General features: G+C 32.7%; 1 protein-coding gene across 1 annotated transcript; it reads right to left on the bottom strand.

The window, feature by feature from the left end:
* Positions 1-9,500: 9,500 nt before the first annotated feature.
* On the bottom strand, positions 9,501-10,001 carry LOC113737755 (chaperone protein dnaJ 20, chloroplastic-like). Its single transcript, XM_027264935.1, has one exon. The coding sequence runs from the start codon at positions 9,999-10,001 to the stop codon at positions 9,501-9,503; it is 501 nt and encodes a 166-aa protein (XP_027120736.1).
* Between the last annotated feature and the right edge of the window lie 8,265 nt (positions 10,002-18,266).

Genomic DNA, 18,266 nt, shown 5'->3' with positions numbered 1-18,266 from the left:
GATGATATGTTGTATTGAAACCTTGATCACATCCCATGTTTGCTAAAGAATCGACAACTTGATTACTTTCCCGAAAGCAATGAGAAATTGCAACAAAATTAGACGAAAACTTTAGAAGGTATTTAACCTCTGTATAAATACTCCATGGACAGCTAGATCCCTATTTTAGGATGTGAACAAGAACCAACGAATCCATTTCAATGTGCAAGTTAACATAACCACGAGAGAGACACAACTTAACCCCAAAGAGAAGAGCGAGCGCCTCAGCTTGAATGCTGGTTACATTCCCAAAAAAAAAGGAGAAAGTTAGCAGGAATTTCCTCCATCATCACGCAAAACGTACCCCACCACCACCTGCCCTCCCTGGGTTACCCCTTGAACAGCCATCAGTATTAAGTTTAAATACACCCAAGAGTGGCCGACACCACCTTACAATCATAAATGAGACTTTCTTATGAATATATATAAGAGAGCGAAGAATAAAACTCCATCCATGTTGAGGAAGTGAATGGGTACCCAGGGAATTGCAACCTAAAGAGGTCCTTCACATTGTCAAAAACAAACTCAGAGATAGTGACGTGAGAAAGAAGTTTCCCTTCAAAACGTGCCGAGTTTCTGGACTTCCAAATATTCCAACAAATCAGAGAAGGTATAATAAAATGAAGGGTAAAAAATCTCAGCGGCCACTAAACTATTAGTCAGATCATGTTTTGGCCATCAAACTATTTTTCATCAGTAATTAACCACTAAACAACTTAATCAATAAACTCGTGACCATTTAGTCGATAATTGCTCTTAATCTGTAAAATTAACAGTTAATCTGTGAAATAAGGTCGCATAATTGTTAGACAAAATTACCCCGCACTTTGCCACGTGTACAGTTAATTTCACAGATTAAGAGCAATTATCGACTAAATGGTCACGAATTTACTGATTAAGTTGTTTAGTGGCCAATTACTGGCGAAAAATAGTTTGATGGCCAAAATATGATCTGATCAATAGTTCAGTGGCCGCTGAGGTTTTTTGCCCTAAATTGAACAAATGCAATGAAACCAATTCTTGGTGCGCTATACCACCAACCTGCAATATATGCCCGAACCGAGCCACCTGAATTAAGCCCACTTGAGGCAGAGCCAAAGAAATTCCAAACTGAAACTGCTACCTGTCCATTACAAAAGACATGGTCCAAAGTCTCACCATTAGCTTGGACACAACAGAAACACTTTGATGGGCCCGAAATACCAAGTTTGCATAACGTGGAGTCCATGGGTAATCGATTTCGCAACAAGCGAAGAAGAAAAACAGATACTTTGGAAGGAATTTGTGGGTGCCAGACTTTTGAGAACATAAATGACCTTTGCTTATGTGATTGCACCAGGTTAAAAGCTGAGCTCAGCGTGAAAACACCAGATTGAGAAGGAGCCCATATCATTAAATCTTCCACACCATTCTCAATTTGAGGGAGAGAGAACATTCAGATGTCATTGATAATAAATGGAGGTACCCACAAACCCAGCAACTGAAAATTCCACCTGCCATCAACTAAAAAGTTAGAACTTTTCTTTTTATCATTGAAAGGTTCATTATGTCTAGCAAGAGAAATAAGGTGTCCGGCTTCTATTTGATGAAAAAAAATCTTCGGGTTTACAGGTTAATATGGTTAATAAAATGTGTAAAGGGTTTCAAGTTGGATTAATTTAATCTAATTAGGAATTTAGACTAGAAAGCTATTCTGATTTGAATAAGTGTATTTAGTAATGGCTTGTAGAAACATATCCAGACAAAAAGAAAACTCCTTGATGAGGATGTTAGAAACTAGACTAACCTTAGTAGGAAAGCAAATTTTTGGTTTTTGGTTTTTGTAGAATAAAAATTAAAATAACTAAGTTAAATTTTTATAATTTTCTTGGAGCTCTTTTCATGAATGAATTTTATTAAACTAATTTTTTACTGATAAAAAAAAATTGCACTATATGTAGTCATTTTGAATAGCTGACCATATTCCAGAGATTCACGAGATGCAATATGAAACTTGGAGAATGAAATTTGGATTTTCAGAAAGAACCAGGATTTGCATTTTCAAATGGGTTGAATTAATTGAGTCCCGGTAAGTTAGAAAACGAAATTCTTCCAAAAGTTGAAATTTTCTTGGTTCCCAGCTGTTTGGTTCAGCTTTGACATTGTAGTAATTAGCTACTTGCCTCTGACTTCCATAGGAAAAATTGACTTCCTGGTGGGAGCAATCTGGACTTAATGGATGGTACCTAGCTACTTGGTTCAGCTTCCACATTGTGATTAGCTACTAGCCTCTGATTTCCGTACGAAAAATTAACTTCTTGGAGGGACCAATCTGGACTTAATGGGTGGCACCTAGTTACTTGATTCAGGTTTGAAATTGTAATTGGCTACCAGCCTTTGATTTCTATAGATATGCATATATATTTATGGAGCAACTCGTACAATTGGTTAGACCTGATGATTTATGATTTACGGTGTAATCTTTCTTATCTTGCAATTCTCTCTATTAAATCTAATGATTTTTCAAACCATGTATATCGATGACATGTTCTATACATATTTTGCTATTAGTGCAAATTTTTTGTCAAACAAATTATGCTGCACGATTTCTAATTATTGTGATCTATGAGATGTTCTATATATTTTTTGCTATTAGTGCAGTTTTCTTTATCAAACAAATCGTAATAGACAATTTTCAATTAGTTTATTAATAATATTGGCTACCGTTTTATCAATAGTAAAAAAAAAAAAAAAAAAAAGATCACATTTGCAAAGTTTTCAACAATAGGACTAATCACTTAAAGCATCAATGAAAAGCTCAATCAGTGAAGTGCTCTTGAATAAATCGCAGCAATCCCAGTTTCAAAAACTCTGGATTTGATATTCTCTTTGATTTACTTATAGGTTTGAAAATCAAGAATCATGATCAGATGGGGAATTGAACTCATGTGCTTCTTAAGACTATTTGCAATACAACTGGTCATTTCAAGTTTACATTTAGCATAAGTTCGTAATCTTATCAACTCGAAATTAAACACGCAAGATGACTCTGCTTAAAATGACTTTCTTTCTTGTTATATCGTCTTTCCTAGACGCAATCACGTGATATTCATTTATTAGGCGGTGGATTCCATCGGTTTTAAGTCGGTGTAAGGAAGTCCCCGTGCCCCGCCCGCAACTGCCCTACGGGGCTAATAAAAATTTATTATATAATTTTATTATAATTAAATTTTAACAAATAATCAAGTACATACTAAACTATCAACACATCACCCAATTATTATTCATTGTAATTTCACAGTTGAAACTCATAAAAATAATCAAACAAAAGTTGTTTGAATACAATCCAACATGATAAAATAAATACAACTAAAGTAATTAAGTTTTTACTTTTGGCACAAATACAATCACTAATTCATTATTGTTCTTGTGTTTTTTTTTTTTTGAGAAAAAAGTGTTAGTGTATTAAGCATAATTAGGAATTTAGTATAAATGTATTAGTAAATTTGGTACAACTAATTAATAATTCCTATTAGTATAATTGATAATATCAATTATATTACATATACTAATATACATTATATAATACATATAACTTATAATATATTATCATAAGTTTGTAACTAATTAAATTAAATATTATATATAATTATATACATATATATATTTATTTTTTTTAGCGGGTGGTGGAGAGGGGGATGGGGTGGGGGTATACTCCCCCGCCACCCGCCCCATCCCAACCCCTGCCCCATTAGCCTCCCGCGGGGCGGGTTCCTGCTGTCACCCGTCCTCATTGCTATCCCTAAGTGGGTGGGAGTTTTTTTTTGTGAAGTAGGTGGGAGTTGGAAACAGTATACTAACATGAACCGATAAGGTAAAGATAAATACACTAGACTTGGAAAGAGAAAGGAAAAAGAAAAAAGGGATTCAAGGATGAATTCATCGGACTGGTCTACTAGTAAATAAGGCTAAAACTCCACAAATTTGAAGTCTTAAATTCAAATCCCCTTCCCAAACTTCCTAAATCTCCATTCTTCTTCCAAAAAAAAAAAAACTACAGAAGTTGGCACTTATTTATTTAACCTGTGTATAAATCACTTTGCAAGCTATGATTGATTAAATTCTCAACCCCTTGTTACAACTTGACATGACAAGAAAAGTAGAGAAATGTTTCTCATCTGACAAGTTGCTTCTTTTGGATAATAAAGTGTAACCTAATTGATAAAATATTTCACTTGTAATCGAGAGGTTATATATTCGAGTTACCGAGAGAATAAGTGGGAATTACTATTGATGCTCTAAAAAATTGTAAAAATTGTTTCTCTTGAAAATGTTTGCAGCGCACACGTGGTTAAAGGTCGACCACCCGCGATGCATAAAATGGCGACATAATGGACGATCTAAAAATCCCGACTCCGCATGTCCTCATGATAAAATGGCAACATAATGGACCATCCTCCTTCGCGGATACCTTGATCAAAATACTGAAAATAGTGGCAGAAGTGACACAGCAGTTACTGTTAAGAGTGCTGTTTCGTGATCAAGAAAGCTTGGCACATTTTGCGCAATCTCTCATCGATGGATGCACCAATAAGGCTTCAAGACTTATCCAACTAATACAGATTTTGAAGTCAGAGTTAGAAGCTGTTGCTATATTAAATCAAGGCTCAAAAGTAAAAATTTTTGTATTATTATTTAGCAGTATTTTAGTCAAATTAAAGTTTTAGTAATTCTATCTGAATTAAATTATGATAATTTTATTATTTAAAAATTAGTATTTTATTAGAAAATTTTCCATAGTTCTAAGACATGTTTACCAAATCACGTGATTCATAAATAGAGTCTTATTATTGTATCAGTTGAAAAGAAAGAAATCTGAGAGCCTTGTTATTATGTATGATTAATGATACATTATTGATTTATTCCTCTTTCTCCCACACATAAACTTGTATATATATCAATTGCCTTCCCACATATATGGATTTTATGAAATATGTTTCGTATAAGTTTTTGGTTATTTTTTTAGTTTTACATCTGGTATCAAATTCCTAGGTTCAAAAAATTGATCTTGGCGTGCCTATAAACATTTAAAAATTGTCCCAACTACGAGATTAGTTTTGGATGTTTTCCACTCTCAAAGTTGGAGCATAAATTTCTATATATGAAGAAGCTAGTTAATTGAGTTGGACCACAAGATTAGTCTTGAAGTGCATAGTTGGTGAAGAATTCGACCATAAGATTGATTAGAGAATTGTCAGATTGTTGCGAGTGTTACGACAGAGATCGGAGAAAAATATTGTCAGTTAAGCTGTGATCATCAGAATCAAAAAGTGATAAATGGTCAATGAATTGACATAAAATTGTGGATGAAAATAGTCTATTCAAGTGCGTACGTGGACTATTGCAATAAGAAAAGTGTTTGAAAATGAAGAACTAGTACAAAGTGATGTTGATATAATTTGCAAGGGAGATTATTGATCGTGATGGTAGTGAACCTGATTCAAGAGAGAGGTTGATTTAAGGGAGGCAATGTTAGTATATTAAATCAAGACTCAAGAACAAAAATTTTCATATTATTATTTAGCAGTGTTTTATCCAAATTAAGATTTTCGAGATATTGTTCATATTTCCTCCTAACCTTATCCATCTCACGTGCGAATTTTGGATTAGATGCCAGACTCGATTCCATATGAGAATAATGTCCTGTTAATCAATGAATTAAGTACCTTACTAAGAAAATCATGTACTGCAATGGAATTACGTGTAGATATTATCAATTTGAAAATTATAACTAGTAAACCAGATTTTGCATATACAACCTGAAAATACATATCTACATAAAATGGAAGGTAAAGGAGAAACTGTCCAAGTCTGCCCTGTGTTAGTGCTACATCTATTGAAATGTGGCTATGCAAATATGCTAATGTTACATATATACTAATGTTCACACATATGTATGCATAAACTAAATTTGCGAACTGATTTAGTTCATATACACTAACATGTGTGCACAAGTACGAAACTAATCCACAATCATTAACTTGCTACTTTTTTAGGAGAAGTGAAGTGAGTAGTTAACTTACTTTTAGGAGAAAAACAAATAATAATTAAAAGGACAATGGCTGTATTCTAATCTTCTAATTCCAACATTAACTCCAAACTATCAAGAACTTTTAAAGTTATGGTAACTCAAACTCAAACCAAAGACTTCTCCGCTGGATAAAAATTGTTGATTGAAGTTTGAGAAAAAAAATCAAAAGAATTCTATCTAATTAACAAACTCTTTCACAAATTACAACGGTAGTAAAAAAACAATTTACAATATATTTTACACTAACTTAATCTTTTCAGAGACATTATTAGCATTATTAGTTTCATAGTATTTTTATAATTTTATTTTTGGGCCTTTCATGTTATTTGCTTATTTGGAAAATGAAAAAACGGTACTTTAATTTCATGTAATTTAGTATGTTCAGTTAACTAAAACATTCATATTTTTTTTATATGATCGGTACTCTCATGTGATTTGATTTTCATAACAATTTATTCTTTTCGTAGAGGACAGTTGTGAATTTTTCGTGCATTAACATCGACCTAGCTTTTTTTTTTTTATGGTTCGGATTTAGTTTCACCTAGCGTTACTATTTTTGTTCGTTTGGTACATAACTTTTTTTGTGCATAACATATGCCTCTCATATAAATTGTAACTTATTCTTTTATTTACTTTAATTATAAAATATGGGTAAATATTTTTTAACAATGTTTAAATTTTGCACCCGTTGACCTAGGGTCCTAATTTCGCCACTGATTTGTATCATTTGGTAGGATAGATGTGAAGGGAAAAAGAAAAAAAAAAGGATTAACTCTACTTTGCACCTCCTATTTTTCACTAATTCTCACTTTACATTCTAAATCATAAATTTGAACGCGCCGCTCCCTAAACCTTCTTCGTGTTCGTCCCATTTCGGCCCGACAGTTGAAACATGAATGTGTTAAACAAAATTGATGAATTTTATGTATGTGCAAATCAAATTCGCATTGCACCGCTTTTTTCCAGTTTCCTCTTTTGGTCTGTAATATGCCACATTCAGACGACGCAAACGACAAAAGGTGGCATCATCGGTCTCCACAAAGGGTGGCACCATTAATGTTGCTTAGATGTTTCTTGCATATAAGGACAAAGGGTCAGATCACTTAAAAGTTAAACACCACATGCAAAGTGGTCCTGTGCTTAATTAAGAGAAAGATCAAACGTTAACGTTCATGAATATTCTGATGTCCCATGGCGCCTAATCTAACGCGCCAAATATTTGTCAACATTTGTAATTTATTTGTTTGACACATGATTCTTTTTATTCAGAAAACAAAACTGACACAACATAAATTGAGCACTGTTTTCAGAATCCTGTCACAGGGGCGGATCTACTGTGGGGGCGTCACTGTCCGCTTAAATTTCTATAATACTTATAGAATTTTGATATGATTTCAAATATGTCTCCTGGAGTTTTGTGTATTCATTGGTTTATATACTCTTAAAGTTGGTTTTGATTTTGTCTGTTGTTATAACTACCGTAGAAAGGATTTTTTTAGTTATGAATATAGTGAAGAATCGGTTACGAAATAAAATGGGAGACACTTGAATTAATGATTGTTTAGTTGCTTACATTGAGAAAAATATATTTCTTGAAGTTCAAAATAAAAAGATTGTAAACCGTTATCAAAATATGAAAACTCGTCGTGAGTAATTGTAAATGGTTTAGTTTGCTTTTTGAAATAAAATTATTATTACATTAATAATTTTGAGTTTGTCTTTTTATGTTTTTCATGGAATATATGCATCATTTGTACTTGTTGATAAATTTTTTTTGCTTAAAAAACTAGAAAAAAAGTATGTAAAAAATTTTAAAGTTGCTTTTACCCCCACTGAGAATTTTTTCTGGTTCCGCCACTGTCCTGTCATGTCATGTAGTATATATATGCTATGATTCAAAGGGTAATGGGATGTGCTAAACAAACTTCTCAAAGAATGACCACTCAACAAGCGAAAAATGGTAAAAAGACCCCCCAAAAAAATTCCCTTTTTGAATGAAGTGTAGAGAGCGAGCTGGAAATTGACTGCAACAAAGAATTCATTCGTACTTTATTTCCCCGTCTGATACATTTTATCTTTCTAATCAACTCGTTTAGGTAAGTTGGTCACTATGAGAACTTTAAATTATTTTTGGAGCTGCTACTTAATTACTTGCAATTAATTGAGAAGGTGCTCAAAAAGGAAGTATAATGCTAGGAAATTATTGTCACCCAACAAGTGAATCTAGTGAAGACTTATAGTTAATCTAGTGAGATATTGTGAATTCTGTTACAGTTGTGAAAGGTGTTAATTGGATGTGTTTTCTATTAGTTAACGTTGAAGGCCAAGGTAAACTCCATTGATGACTTCACATCCTTGATTAACTTCTTCGTATTTTGCAGCAGAGGTGGCCACATCGCTTGAGGGTCCAACCATACAGTAACCTTGAAGGCAACAGATGGCTGAATAATTGAGTCCAGAAAGGAACCAAAATTTGAAACAAAAAAATTGCAGGGTTAAGTACACCTTATGGCCCCCTCCTCTCCAAAGGACCAACCATGTGCACTGCGTTTTTCACCTTTTAGCATCGGTGAAAATGAAAAACATCTAACAATTGACAATTTCATTACGGAGTGACAAATGTAGAGCTAAATGAATCATGCAAAGACCTTTTCATCCTTTGGCACCAAAAAATTTCCAAGATTTCAATTTCTATTCCATTTGATCTCCTTCGCTAGTTACATTCCTTTCCTATATATTTGACACACAACCCACTTGAAAAATCCACAAGCATGGCCATTTTGTACTCAAAATAAATTTTTATTATAGTTATCTGCTTTGTATTTAAAAGCATTAATATGGTTGGTTTCAAGTCGCATTCAACATCAAAATTTCCACATTAATTATCAAGTATAAAAGTCACTTTTGCAAGTTCGTAACAATATGATGAATCATTTATTAGCACTTTACGAGAAGTTTTATTGGTGAAATGCTTTTAAATAAGTCGCCATAATCCCACTGAATTAACAAAACTTTGTGTTTAATATTCCCTTTGACTTACTTATGGTTTTGAAACTGACGAATCATGATCAGTTAGGAAGTGGAACTGTGCTACTTAAAACTATTTGCACTACAATTACTCATTTCAAATTTTCAATTAGCATAGGTTCACGAACTGCTCAAGTCAAACTAAAACACACCATAATGTAAAATCCAACTAGATAAGCATGGTACATGAAAATTCATATGAACATATTGAACTACAGGGAGTTGTCGTAACATTCTACCTCAAACATAAGAGGAAATACCATTTTTGGGAAGAACTTGAGCCCTGTACTATGTGTACTAAGCTTTCTTGCTATGTTACAATCAGGATAGCCACATTTAGAAGTCGGTGGCAGTTTTCTTGATTTCACATTCCCATTTTCTTTCTCTTCTCCATCTTTTGCATTGATCGCTTATTCAGTTCGGCGATTTGCCTCTCCCACACCTTATTTCCCATGGAACAACTCATCCCATGTCTTGTTCTTCCATCCACTTCAGCCAAACTAAGCTCAAGATCGTACAATTCTCGGGAGATTGGATCAGATAATGTCTCATATGCCATTCTCAGCTCAAGAAATCGCCTCGTGGACTCTTCTTTTTCAGTTGCAGGGCAAGCATCAGGATGGATCTTGAGAGCTTTGCATCTATAGGCTTTCCTGATTTCGTCGAATCCTACAGATTTGGAGCAATCAAGAGAAAGTACCTCATAAAGGTTGGCTGCTCTTCCATTTTGCATGGTTCTATCAGCCTGACATCTGATCATAGTTCTGTGCTGAAGGAACTTCTCCTTACAGCTTCCTTTCGGATTGGGTTGAACCATTTTTCCAGACAGAGTGCTAATCCGACTAATTTGCAAGGATGCTTCCATACTATAGATTTGAGACAGAGAAAGAAATGAAGAAATGTTTTCTTTGTTAAAACAGATGCAACGGAACGGAAGAACAAACAAGAACAAGCAAGAATAAATTTGGGGGAAATCGGATTTTTATTAGAGTTCGGAATGTATCAGATATATTGTACAGAATGGATATAAGGTATATATATACAATCAAATAACCAAAACGGACTGGACCCAAATATAGGTCCAAAAACCGAGACCCAAACTAAAATGGATACGGTATCTAATGTATACCGTAAGCTTCGGGAGCGTTGCCCCCGAACCCCCATCGGGGGCAATGCGGTCCCCCGGGCCCCCCAGCCGGGGCGCGTAGCCCCCTGTCCCCCCGATTTACTGATCGGACAGTGAGACCCCCGAACAGCTCAGCGAAAGGTCGAAGATCTGATTCAAGACATTTCAACATTCTTTAATTTTCACCAGAACGGAGCGATAGAAGCAACCTAATACGCATTATATAAACGGAGGAGCGTAACATACGAGCAATTAAATAATGCTTTAGTGGACCACGCAATACGACTTTTGCTTCCAAAAAAAAAAAAAAAGAAACTCTTTCTCGTATCACCATCTTTCCCAGGCAAAAGTATGTGGTATTCATTTATTGGACTTTGGCTTGCATCGTTTTTTGCAGACTTTTAGTTTTTTAAAGCAAATTGTCATAGGTTAGTGGGAGTTTGACTTGGTGAAACTAGTAAAATATACTAACATAAGCCTAGATCTTAGTTGAAAATGTAAAAATAAGTGCACAAAACTTGAACAAAAAAAGAGTAATTATATATATCATTGGTTTTCAAATCATCCACATATGACTACCAAGTGCCACACGTTTATAATATTCTTTTCTCAAATTTAGATTATATATATATATATATATAATTGTAATCTAAAGGTGCAATCAAGTCAATTGAATTTGAGTAGTGCATTATTCGATCTCAAATCGAGTTAAAAAATTCGGATTTGAACTCAAGGTCAATTTTATTTTGCAATCCTCAAACTCGAATTCATGCTCATCGAGTCAAATTGGGTTTAATTTGAGCTCAATTTAAGAAATGTAAATTTATACTTTATATAATTTTAAACAAGGGATAAAATAGAAATTTCATATTAATAAATAAATTTTTTTTTAAATCATGTATATGTGAAAAGCTCAATTGAACTCAATTAAGTTTGACAAGATTTCAAACTTCATATATTAAACTTGAACTTGATTCATCAAGTAGTTTGAACTGCTCAAAAACGTGAGCTCAAGCTCGATCTTTAACTGAGCAAATTCACGAACTATTCGATTAAACTCAATTTGTTTGCATCCCCTATTTTATTCTAAGCAAATCTCAAGTTTTATTGAGTTTTGTTAGGAAAATATGGGAAATGTTGGCAGAGGAAAATTTCTTTGTCCATTACCTTTATTTCGTCACTTCCCTCATGGCTTCCTTGTAATTTTGTATAAGATTTTAAATTATTCACACAAGCCATCTATAGTTTTATATAAAGTGAAAAGGGACAGAAAGTATCTCCTGTTTCGGCAATTAATCGAATGAGCACCAAAAGTGCATTTGATGAAATTATAACATTCACTTAATCTTTCTATAATTTTGTATAAATATCCATTTAATCCCCTCCTATGAGTTTATATAAATATCTACTTAATCCTCTTTTGGGGTTTTGTATTTATATACATAATTCTCTTATGATTTTATGGAAAATGGTCAGACTCGTTAATCAATTTAATGCACAAGTAAGGATGATATTGATATTTCAGCTAATGATGCTACAGAGACTATCTTCCATCATATTTTCATACTATATAAAATTATTGAGGGTTATATGAATATTTTCAAACGTTAGTAGATTACGAGTAATCTAGCCCTTTCAATATGACTTTGGGTTAAAATCACTGTCTTCAGTTTCTCGTACTGTCCTCGTCCCCAAGCACGTTTCAATCTTCTATTAGTGCCGGTGCCTCGCCATCGTTTTCGTAAACTGGAAATTTTCGAAAACGAAGCCCCTTAAATGTACGATGTTTTGCAGGTAGGCCATACACGTGTACGATGTTTTGCAGCAGTTTTTGGTCCTTAGCAGTAAACGGGTCCCCGTAGTTTAGACTAGTATTTTTTTAGCAAGTCCTAGAAATTCGAAAATTAAGATAAGGAGGTAAAGTAGTAAATTTGACTATAGAATTGGTAAATTTAACTATAAAAATATTCCTAGTCTTGTTTTCTTTTTTTATGGGATAATTTCACAGACCTCCCCTAAAATTTTTAATAATTATAGAGAGCTCCCTTCAGATTTTAAAAATTACATATACCTCCCCTACATTTACTATTTAGTAACAATATAAGTCCAACAATATTGATTTTTTCACAAAATTTCTAAATTACCCTTTAGACTAACAAAAATATAGTATACTCAATTATTTTTTTCCACACTTTACACGAATCAACAAACCTAATTCCTAACAACCATCCAAACATAAGTTTTAAAACCAAAATAGTCATCTAAAGGATCCCAAATTACATGTACAGTATCAATACTTGCTACGTAAAACACGCACACACACACACACACAAACCCTATTGACAATCAATTTTATACGTCAAAATTAAATATCAATGCTCAAATACCTTTTCAATACAAATTAATCTGACTTAGAACCGCTATTACAACCCTTCTATGGTTTTGAAAATATTAATATCTCAAAAATAGAGAATAAATCATACCTCCACAATAAAATCATAATAAAAAATTTCTAATCCAATGAAGGAAATCCTTATGTAATTATTGACATTTTATAAAAATTTTTCTTGATAACAAACAAAATATGACAAATTCAACATCTTTAGTTCTTCTTCCTATTTCAATCATCAATTTCATTATTTATTTCTCTATCATTGCGAGTCTCTTTATTTCCTTCTAACTTAACACATAATCTGATTCCTCTGTTGATTTTATAATTTCAATTTGCTAATATTTACAAAATTAAAGATAATAAAAAGAGGTTATATTAACTAAAAAAAAGAGGAGTGAAAATAGACAAGAGACAGAAAAATATATTTTTTTTTGGGGTTTGTAAATTTATTGCCTTAAATTTAAAATTTTCTACCAAGTGGAGGGCATTATAGGTATTTTACTATCCCAAGGGAGGTAAGTGTAATTTTTTAAACCTAAGGGGAGCTGAGTGAAATTGTCAAAAATCTCAAGGGAGGTTTCTGAAATTATCCCTCTTTTTATTCATCCCAAATTATAATTAACCTTTTAATTAAAAAATTTAGTTAACCTTTTGCTTCTCTAATATTAGGAAAGAAGATCTCTGGTTTTTGGAGAATAAAATAAGTGTAAATTTTTAAAAATTTCTTGGGACTCTTTAGGTACGTGATTCAACTTTGAAATTTTTTTAATGAATGAAATTTATTAAACTGGTTTAATTTTTTTATTCATCAAAAGAATTTAATTGGCAATAAGTGGCTTTTAGAAGCAAGATTACAATGCAAAGTTTCTAGCTGTTAATTGTTAAAAACAAAAGACAATGATACTCTATCCAATTATGTTTTACTTAATCAATAATAACTTTAAATTAGCTACTAGCATCTAATTTCCGTAGAAACTATTAATTGGTGGTACTTAGCTACTTGGATCAGCTTTGACACTGTAATTAGCTACTAGCCTCTAATTTCCATAGAAAATATTAATTTTTGAAATCTGAACCATCTGTGCTGCTTTAGAAATTCTGGAAGCTGCAAAAAAGCTGTGGTTATTTCACAAATTTGCTACAACACGTGCTACTTAGTTTAACTAACCATTAACACTTCAAAACTCAATGTTCACCTTCAAGAGTGCTAAATCTCTCAAATTGCCCTCTGTAGACAAAAAGTCAAACAAGTGGATTTGGTTTTTAATGTACGAGATGTGTGAAAAGATATTCAAGCCCTCGCATACATAATACTCTGATAGTTTTATCATTAGGGAATGGTGTTATTATATGTTTTCTAAATAAAGAATATTTTTGTGTCTAGAAAATTGTGATACAATTGTAGCTGTATATACTCATAGTAATTACATAAATTCTTTATTAAGTAAAATTTATAGTTATGATAATTTATGCAATTTAAATATTTTTCGTAAGAAAATACTAATATAACTTAAACATTAAAAAGATTTTATTAATAGAGAAAAAGAAATAAAAATGAAAGGAAATGTTTTTCATATATATTTAATCTCCATTTTTTAAAAGAAATCATTACAAAAATTGGAATACTTTTTTGTCAAAAAAAAAAAGTATATTTGATCATTGAATTATTCCAGTGTTTTAATATGTATATATTTCACTTTTCATTTTCTTTCTTTTGAATTAAAATATATATAATTAGAACATTGTATTTGTCAATATTTAAATGTAGATTGGTTTTTTTTTTCGGATAAAATAGTTAAATTTATGTAGAACATTGGTATTCGACCGACTTTCCAAAAAATGGATGATGCGTCAATCCAAGCATCAATTTGAGCCATAAATTTTAGTTTTTGATTTAATTATTTTTTGTTTTTGGTTCTAGTTAGTTATCGTTTGATTTGTAGTAGGTTTAGTGAATAAAAGGGCCAACTTTTGTGTTAACTCTTGAGCTTAATAGGCCTTTGATAATTAGCTTAGTTTGTTTAGTAGGAATAAATGAGGTAATCCCTATCCAATTTGGATTTGGGTTAGAGTAGGGTTTTCTATGTTTTCTATTTAAATCGCAAGTCTCTACATTGTAAAGAGTTTTTGGCCGTCTAATTAATGGAAATTGAGAATTTTCTCATTTTTTTTCTTATTACAAGTTGATTGTGTCTTCTTATCAAGAGTTATGACTTATTAATTCAAAGGCTACATTTGAATTGCGGTGTCGTTCTACCCTTTCTATTCCGAGATTCACACCATGTGTTAGATGTTGGATTACGATTGTATCAAGATAGCATCAATAGGTTCGCAACTACAGGGATTTGTAAGGTCGAGAAGTCATACCACCTCCAAATTTGATTCCATAGGACATAGTTTTTGGGCTGATCACATATAGGTTTTGTCCATTGATGGTTTTGTATCAGTGGACATGGTTAACACCATAGAGAGATACTTATAGAATTTCTATAATTAACCACAGCTAGACTCAGGAAATACTGAACTGGTGCGCAAGTTTTAGACCCTAATTTTCCACGTTGTTCTTAAAGGTGTTTTGGGCTTTATGCTGCAACTCTTTACTTCGTTCTAGAAAAATATCCTCCTATCTCTCAGTGATTTACCACAAAAACATGGGCAAATACTTCTTCAAAATGCATTCAATTCAAAAGTTCTCTGATTTTTTTCTTGTTTGAGCACCAAGATGTTTACTGGAGCTACAATTTCCTCAAATAACTGGTCAGTATCTTCTTAATCTAATTACATCTTATTTTTCATCCACATATGTCTCTTTCCAAGTTCTTTTATCCCCTATATAAATGTTCACTAAAGTTAAAGCCTTCAAATGTAGCTTGAGTCGTGCTTTTGGGAGAGACACGTTCTGAGCTGTGTTTTAAAACTCGGACTGGATCGGCCAGTTCGATCGATCGAATCGAGAACCGGCCAAGTGTCCGGTCCGAGTCATGTTTAAAAACCGGGTAAGTAAAAATCCGGTCAAAAACCGGGTTTGACCGGAAAAAACCAGATTTTTCCGGTTCAAACAACACCCCTAGATTGTTAAAATTTATTAATATACCTCAAATATTTCATACTTTACCAATATTTTCTTAAAGTTTGGTATTATTTTTCAATTAAGTCCATAATTTTAATTCTAAACTTGTTAATGCTCATTAAATAATATAAATTATTGCCTGATTGTTCTAATTTCTTTGTATTTTCTTGTTAAATATATTTAAAACATCAAATATATATGAATATATATTTATTAATATTTACATGTTATTAGGTATTTTACATATAATATTTTAATTTTTAAATAATTTTTATTTATGACATCATCCGGTTCAACCCTTATCGAACCCGGTTGAACCCATTGACCCCTGAGCTTGACCAAGTCGACACCTGGTCCGGTTCTGAAAACATAAGTTCTGAGTTCCATCTATCCTCTCCTTCTGAGACTGATAAATAGAAAACTTTGCACCAGTGAGACGACTGTATGCTCCTGAATGGCATAACTCTGCTGGGATGTTTATTTTGCCCTTTAAATTGCTTAGTACCATAGAATTTTGTCGTTGAGAAGTAAAGTGGCGTGTCCTTTCTTTAACTATATAATTTTCGAGATAGTTTAGCATATTAAGATTCGTATATTGCAACCATGGTTTGCCATCACGGGTCGCGGTCTCGGTTGTTCGGCATCCGTCACGGTATATCGGTTGAATATCGGGTGATACGCATATTATAGCACATGAAAGTTTCCAAAAATTTTGAAAAAATTATTAAAATTAGAAAATACCAAAAATGCATAATTTAAAAAAAAATCCGAGTCGACTCCGAGTTGACACGGATATATCGGCCGATATCATGCATCACAGATTCAAATCGGCCGAGTCAGAACGAGTCATCGCGGATATGGTAATATCCGCGATTCGGAGATTGGTATCGTACTGGTCCCCTCCATTGCAGTTACGACTCAGTCGATACGTATCGATATCAGTCGATATGGCGAACTATGATTGCAACAGAAGTAATATCAGCTTTCCATTTAATGAATCATTACCTGTTGTATTTCTGTAATGCTGTTTTCTCCATTATGATATATTACCTCATTCGTCCATAAACTGGTAGCAATAAGCATGCTAACTCTCAATTTTGATATATTATTTCAGTGCAGCCGCAATTTCAGAATGTTTAGCGGCACTGCGTGGTCTAGCAATTCTCCCAAAAAGAGACTGGAAAAAGTCTGAACTGTTAAAGGGTAAAAGAATGCTTCTTCTCAATTAACAGATTGATGTCTTGGTCATTGATCATTATTACAAGTTCAGGTTATTTATATAGCTAGCATATTATGCGTTGGTACATTCAGTTTACCCCAACTTTGTCACCATCTTACATTTGATACTTGCATTGACAAAACAAGCGTCATCAGTGTTGCTGATAAGAATTTTGGAGCACATTGTTTAGGATCTGCTATGGTGCGCATATGTCTGCATGTTTTGAATTTCTTGTTTAGGGAAACAAAGTTGAGTGCATCTGATTCAATTTGTTAAGTCTCTCTCTCTCTCTCTCGTTTTTGTTTCTGTTTGTTTGTTTATTTTTAATGTTCATATGGCATAAGCTGAATTGAACTTGTTTCAGCTCATTGGAACAGTCAACTGGCTGCATCATTTAGGCCTTTCTGCAATGATCTAAAAGCAAAAGAACCTCCATCATGATAAACATATTTAAACTCAGCCCCTCTACCTCTACCTTTATAACAGGAAATCCTGCTTGCTGCCAAATTGAAATTGTGCCTCGGTTGCCATTTTACAAAGTTTACCACCCTTGTTGGGGTAAATTTGTGGTGGGGTCCATTGCGAATTAGAGGATTTTTTAAAAAAATAAAATGAAAGAGAGAAAATCTTTCAAAACATTCCTTACATTTTGCAAATTGACTTTTTTCATTCCTCACTTTTAAAAGTATAATTTTATGTTCCTACAAATTCACATTGGTCAAGTTTGCTCTCTCTACCTAGGTTTTCGACTAGTTTTTTGATGGAATCCACCATGTGCCGTGCACATGATAATTTTTTAGGGGCAAAATTGCTAAATCAAATTTCACATAATTTAATTTTTTTCATCTCTCATATTTTACAAAATGAATTTTTTTGTCACTCACATTTCAAAAAATGAATTTTTTCATGCCTCACATTTCACAAAATAAATTTTTTCATCTCTTATTGATCATGTATATGAATAGTTTCTTTTTTTTTTTAAATCTATGTATATATCTATTTGATTTCACCTGAATAATGCAAATAGCATTTACTATATTTGTATTTGATTTCATCTACAACTAAAATTAGCTTATTTAGGTAAAATTAAATAGAGATATATTACATGTTATTTGTACTATTTAGGTGAAATCAAATAGACATATATATGAGTTTTCAAAAGGAAAAATCGTTCAAAACATCCCTCACATTTTGTAAAATATCTTTTTTATCCCTTACTTTTAAAAGTGAAATGTTACGTCCTTTACAAATTTACATAGGTCAAATTTGGTCCCTATCTAGATTTTCGACTAATCTTTGGTCGGAATCTACCACGTGCCTTGC

Source organism: Coffea arabica, chromosome 3e (genome assembly GCF_036785885.1).
Source record: "Coffea arabica cultivar ET-39 chromosome 3e, Coffea Arabica ET-39 HiFi, whole genome shotgun sequence".
NCBI lineage: Eukaryota > Viridiplantae > Streptophyta > Magnoliopsida > Gentianales > Rubiaceae > Coffea > Coffea arabica.
This window is presented reverse-complemented; position numbering and strand designations above follow the sequence as displayed.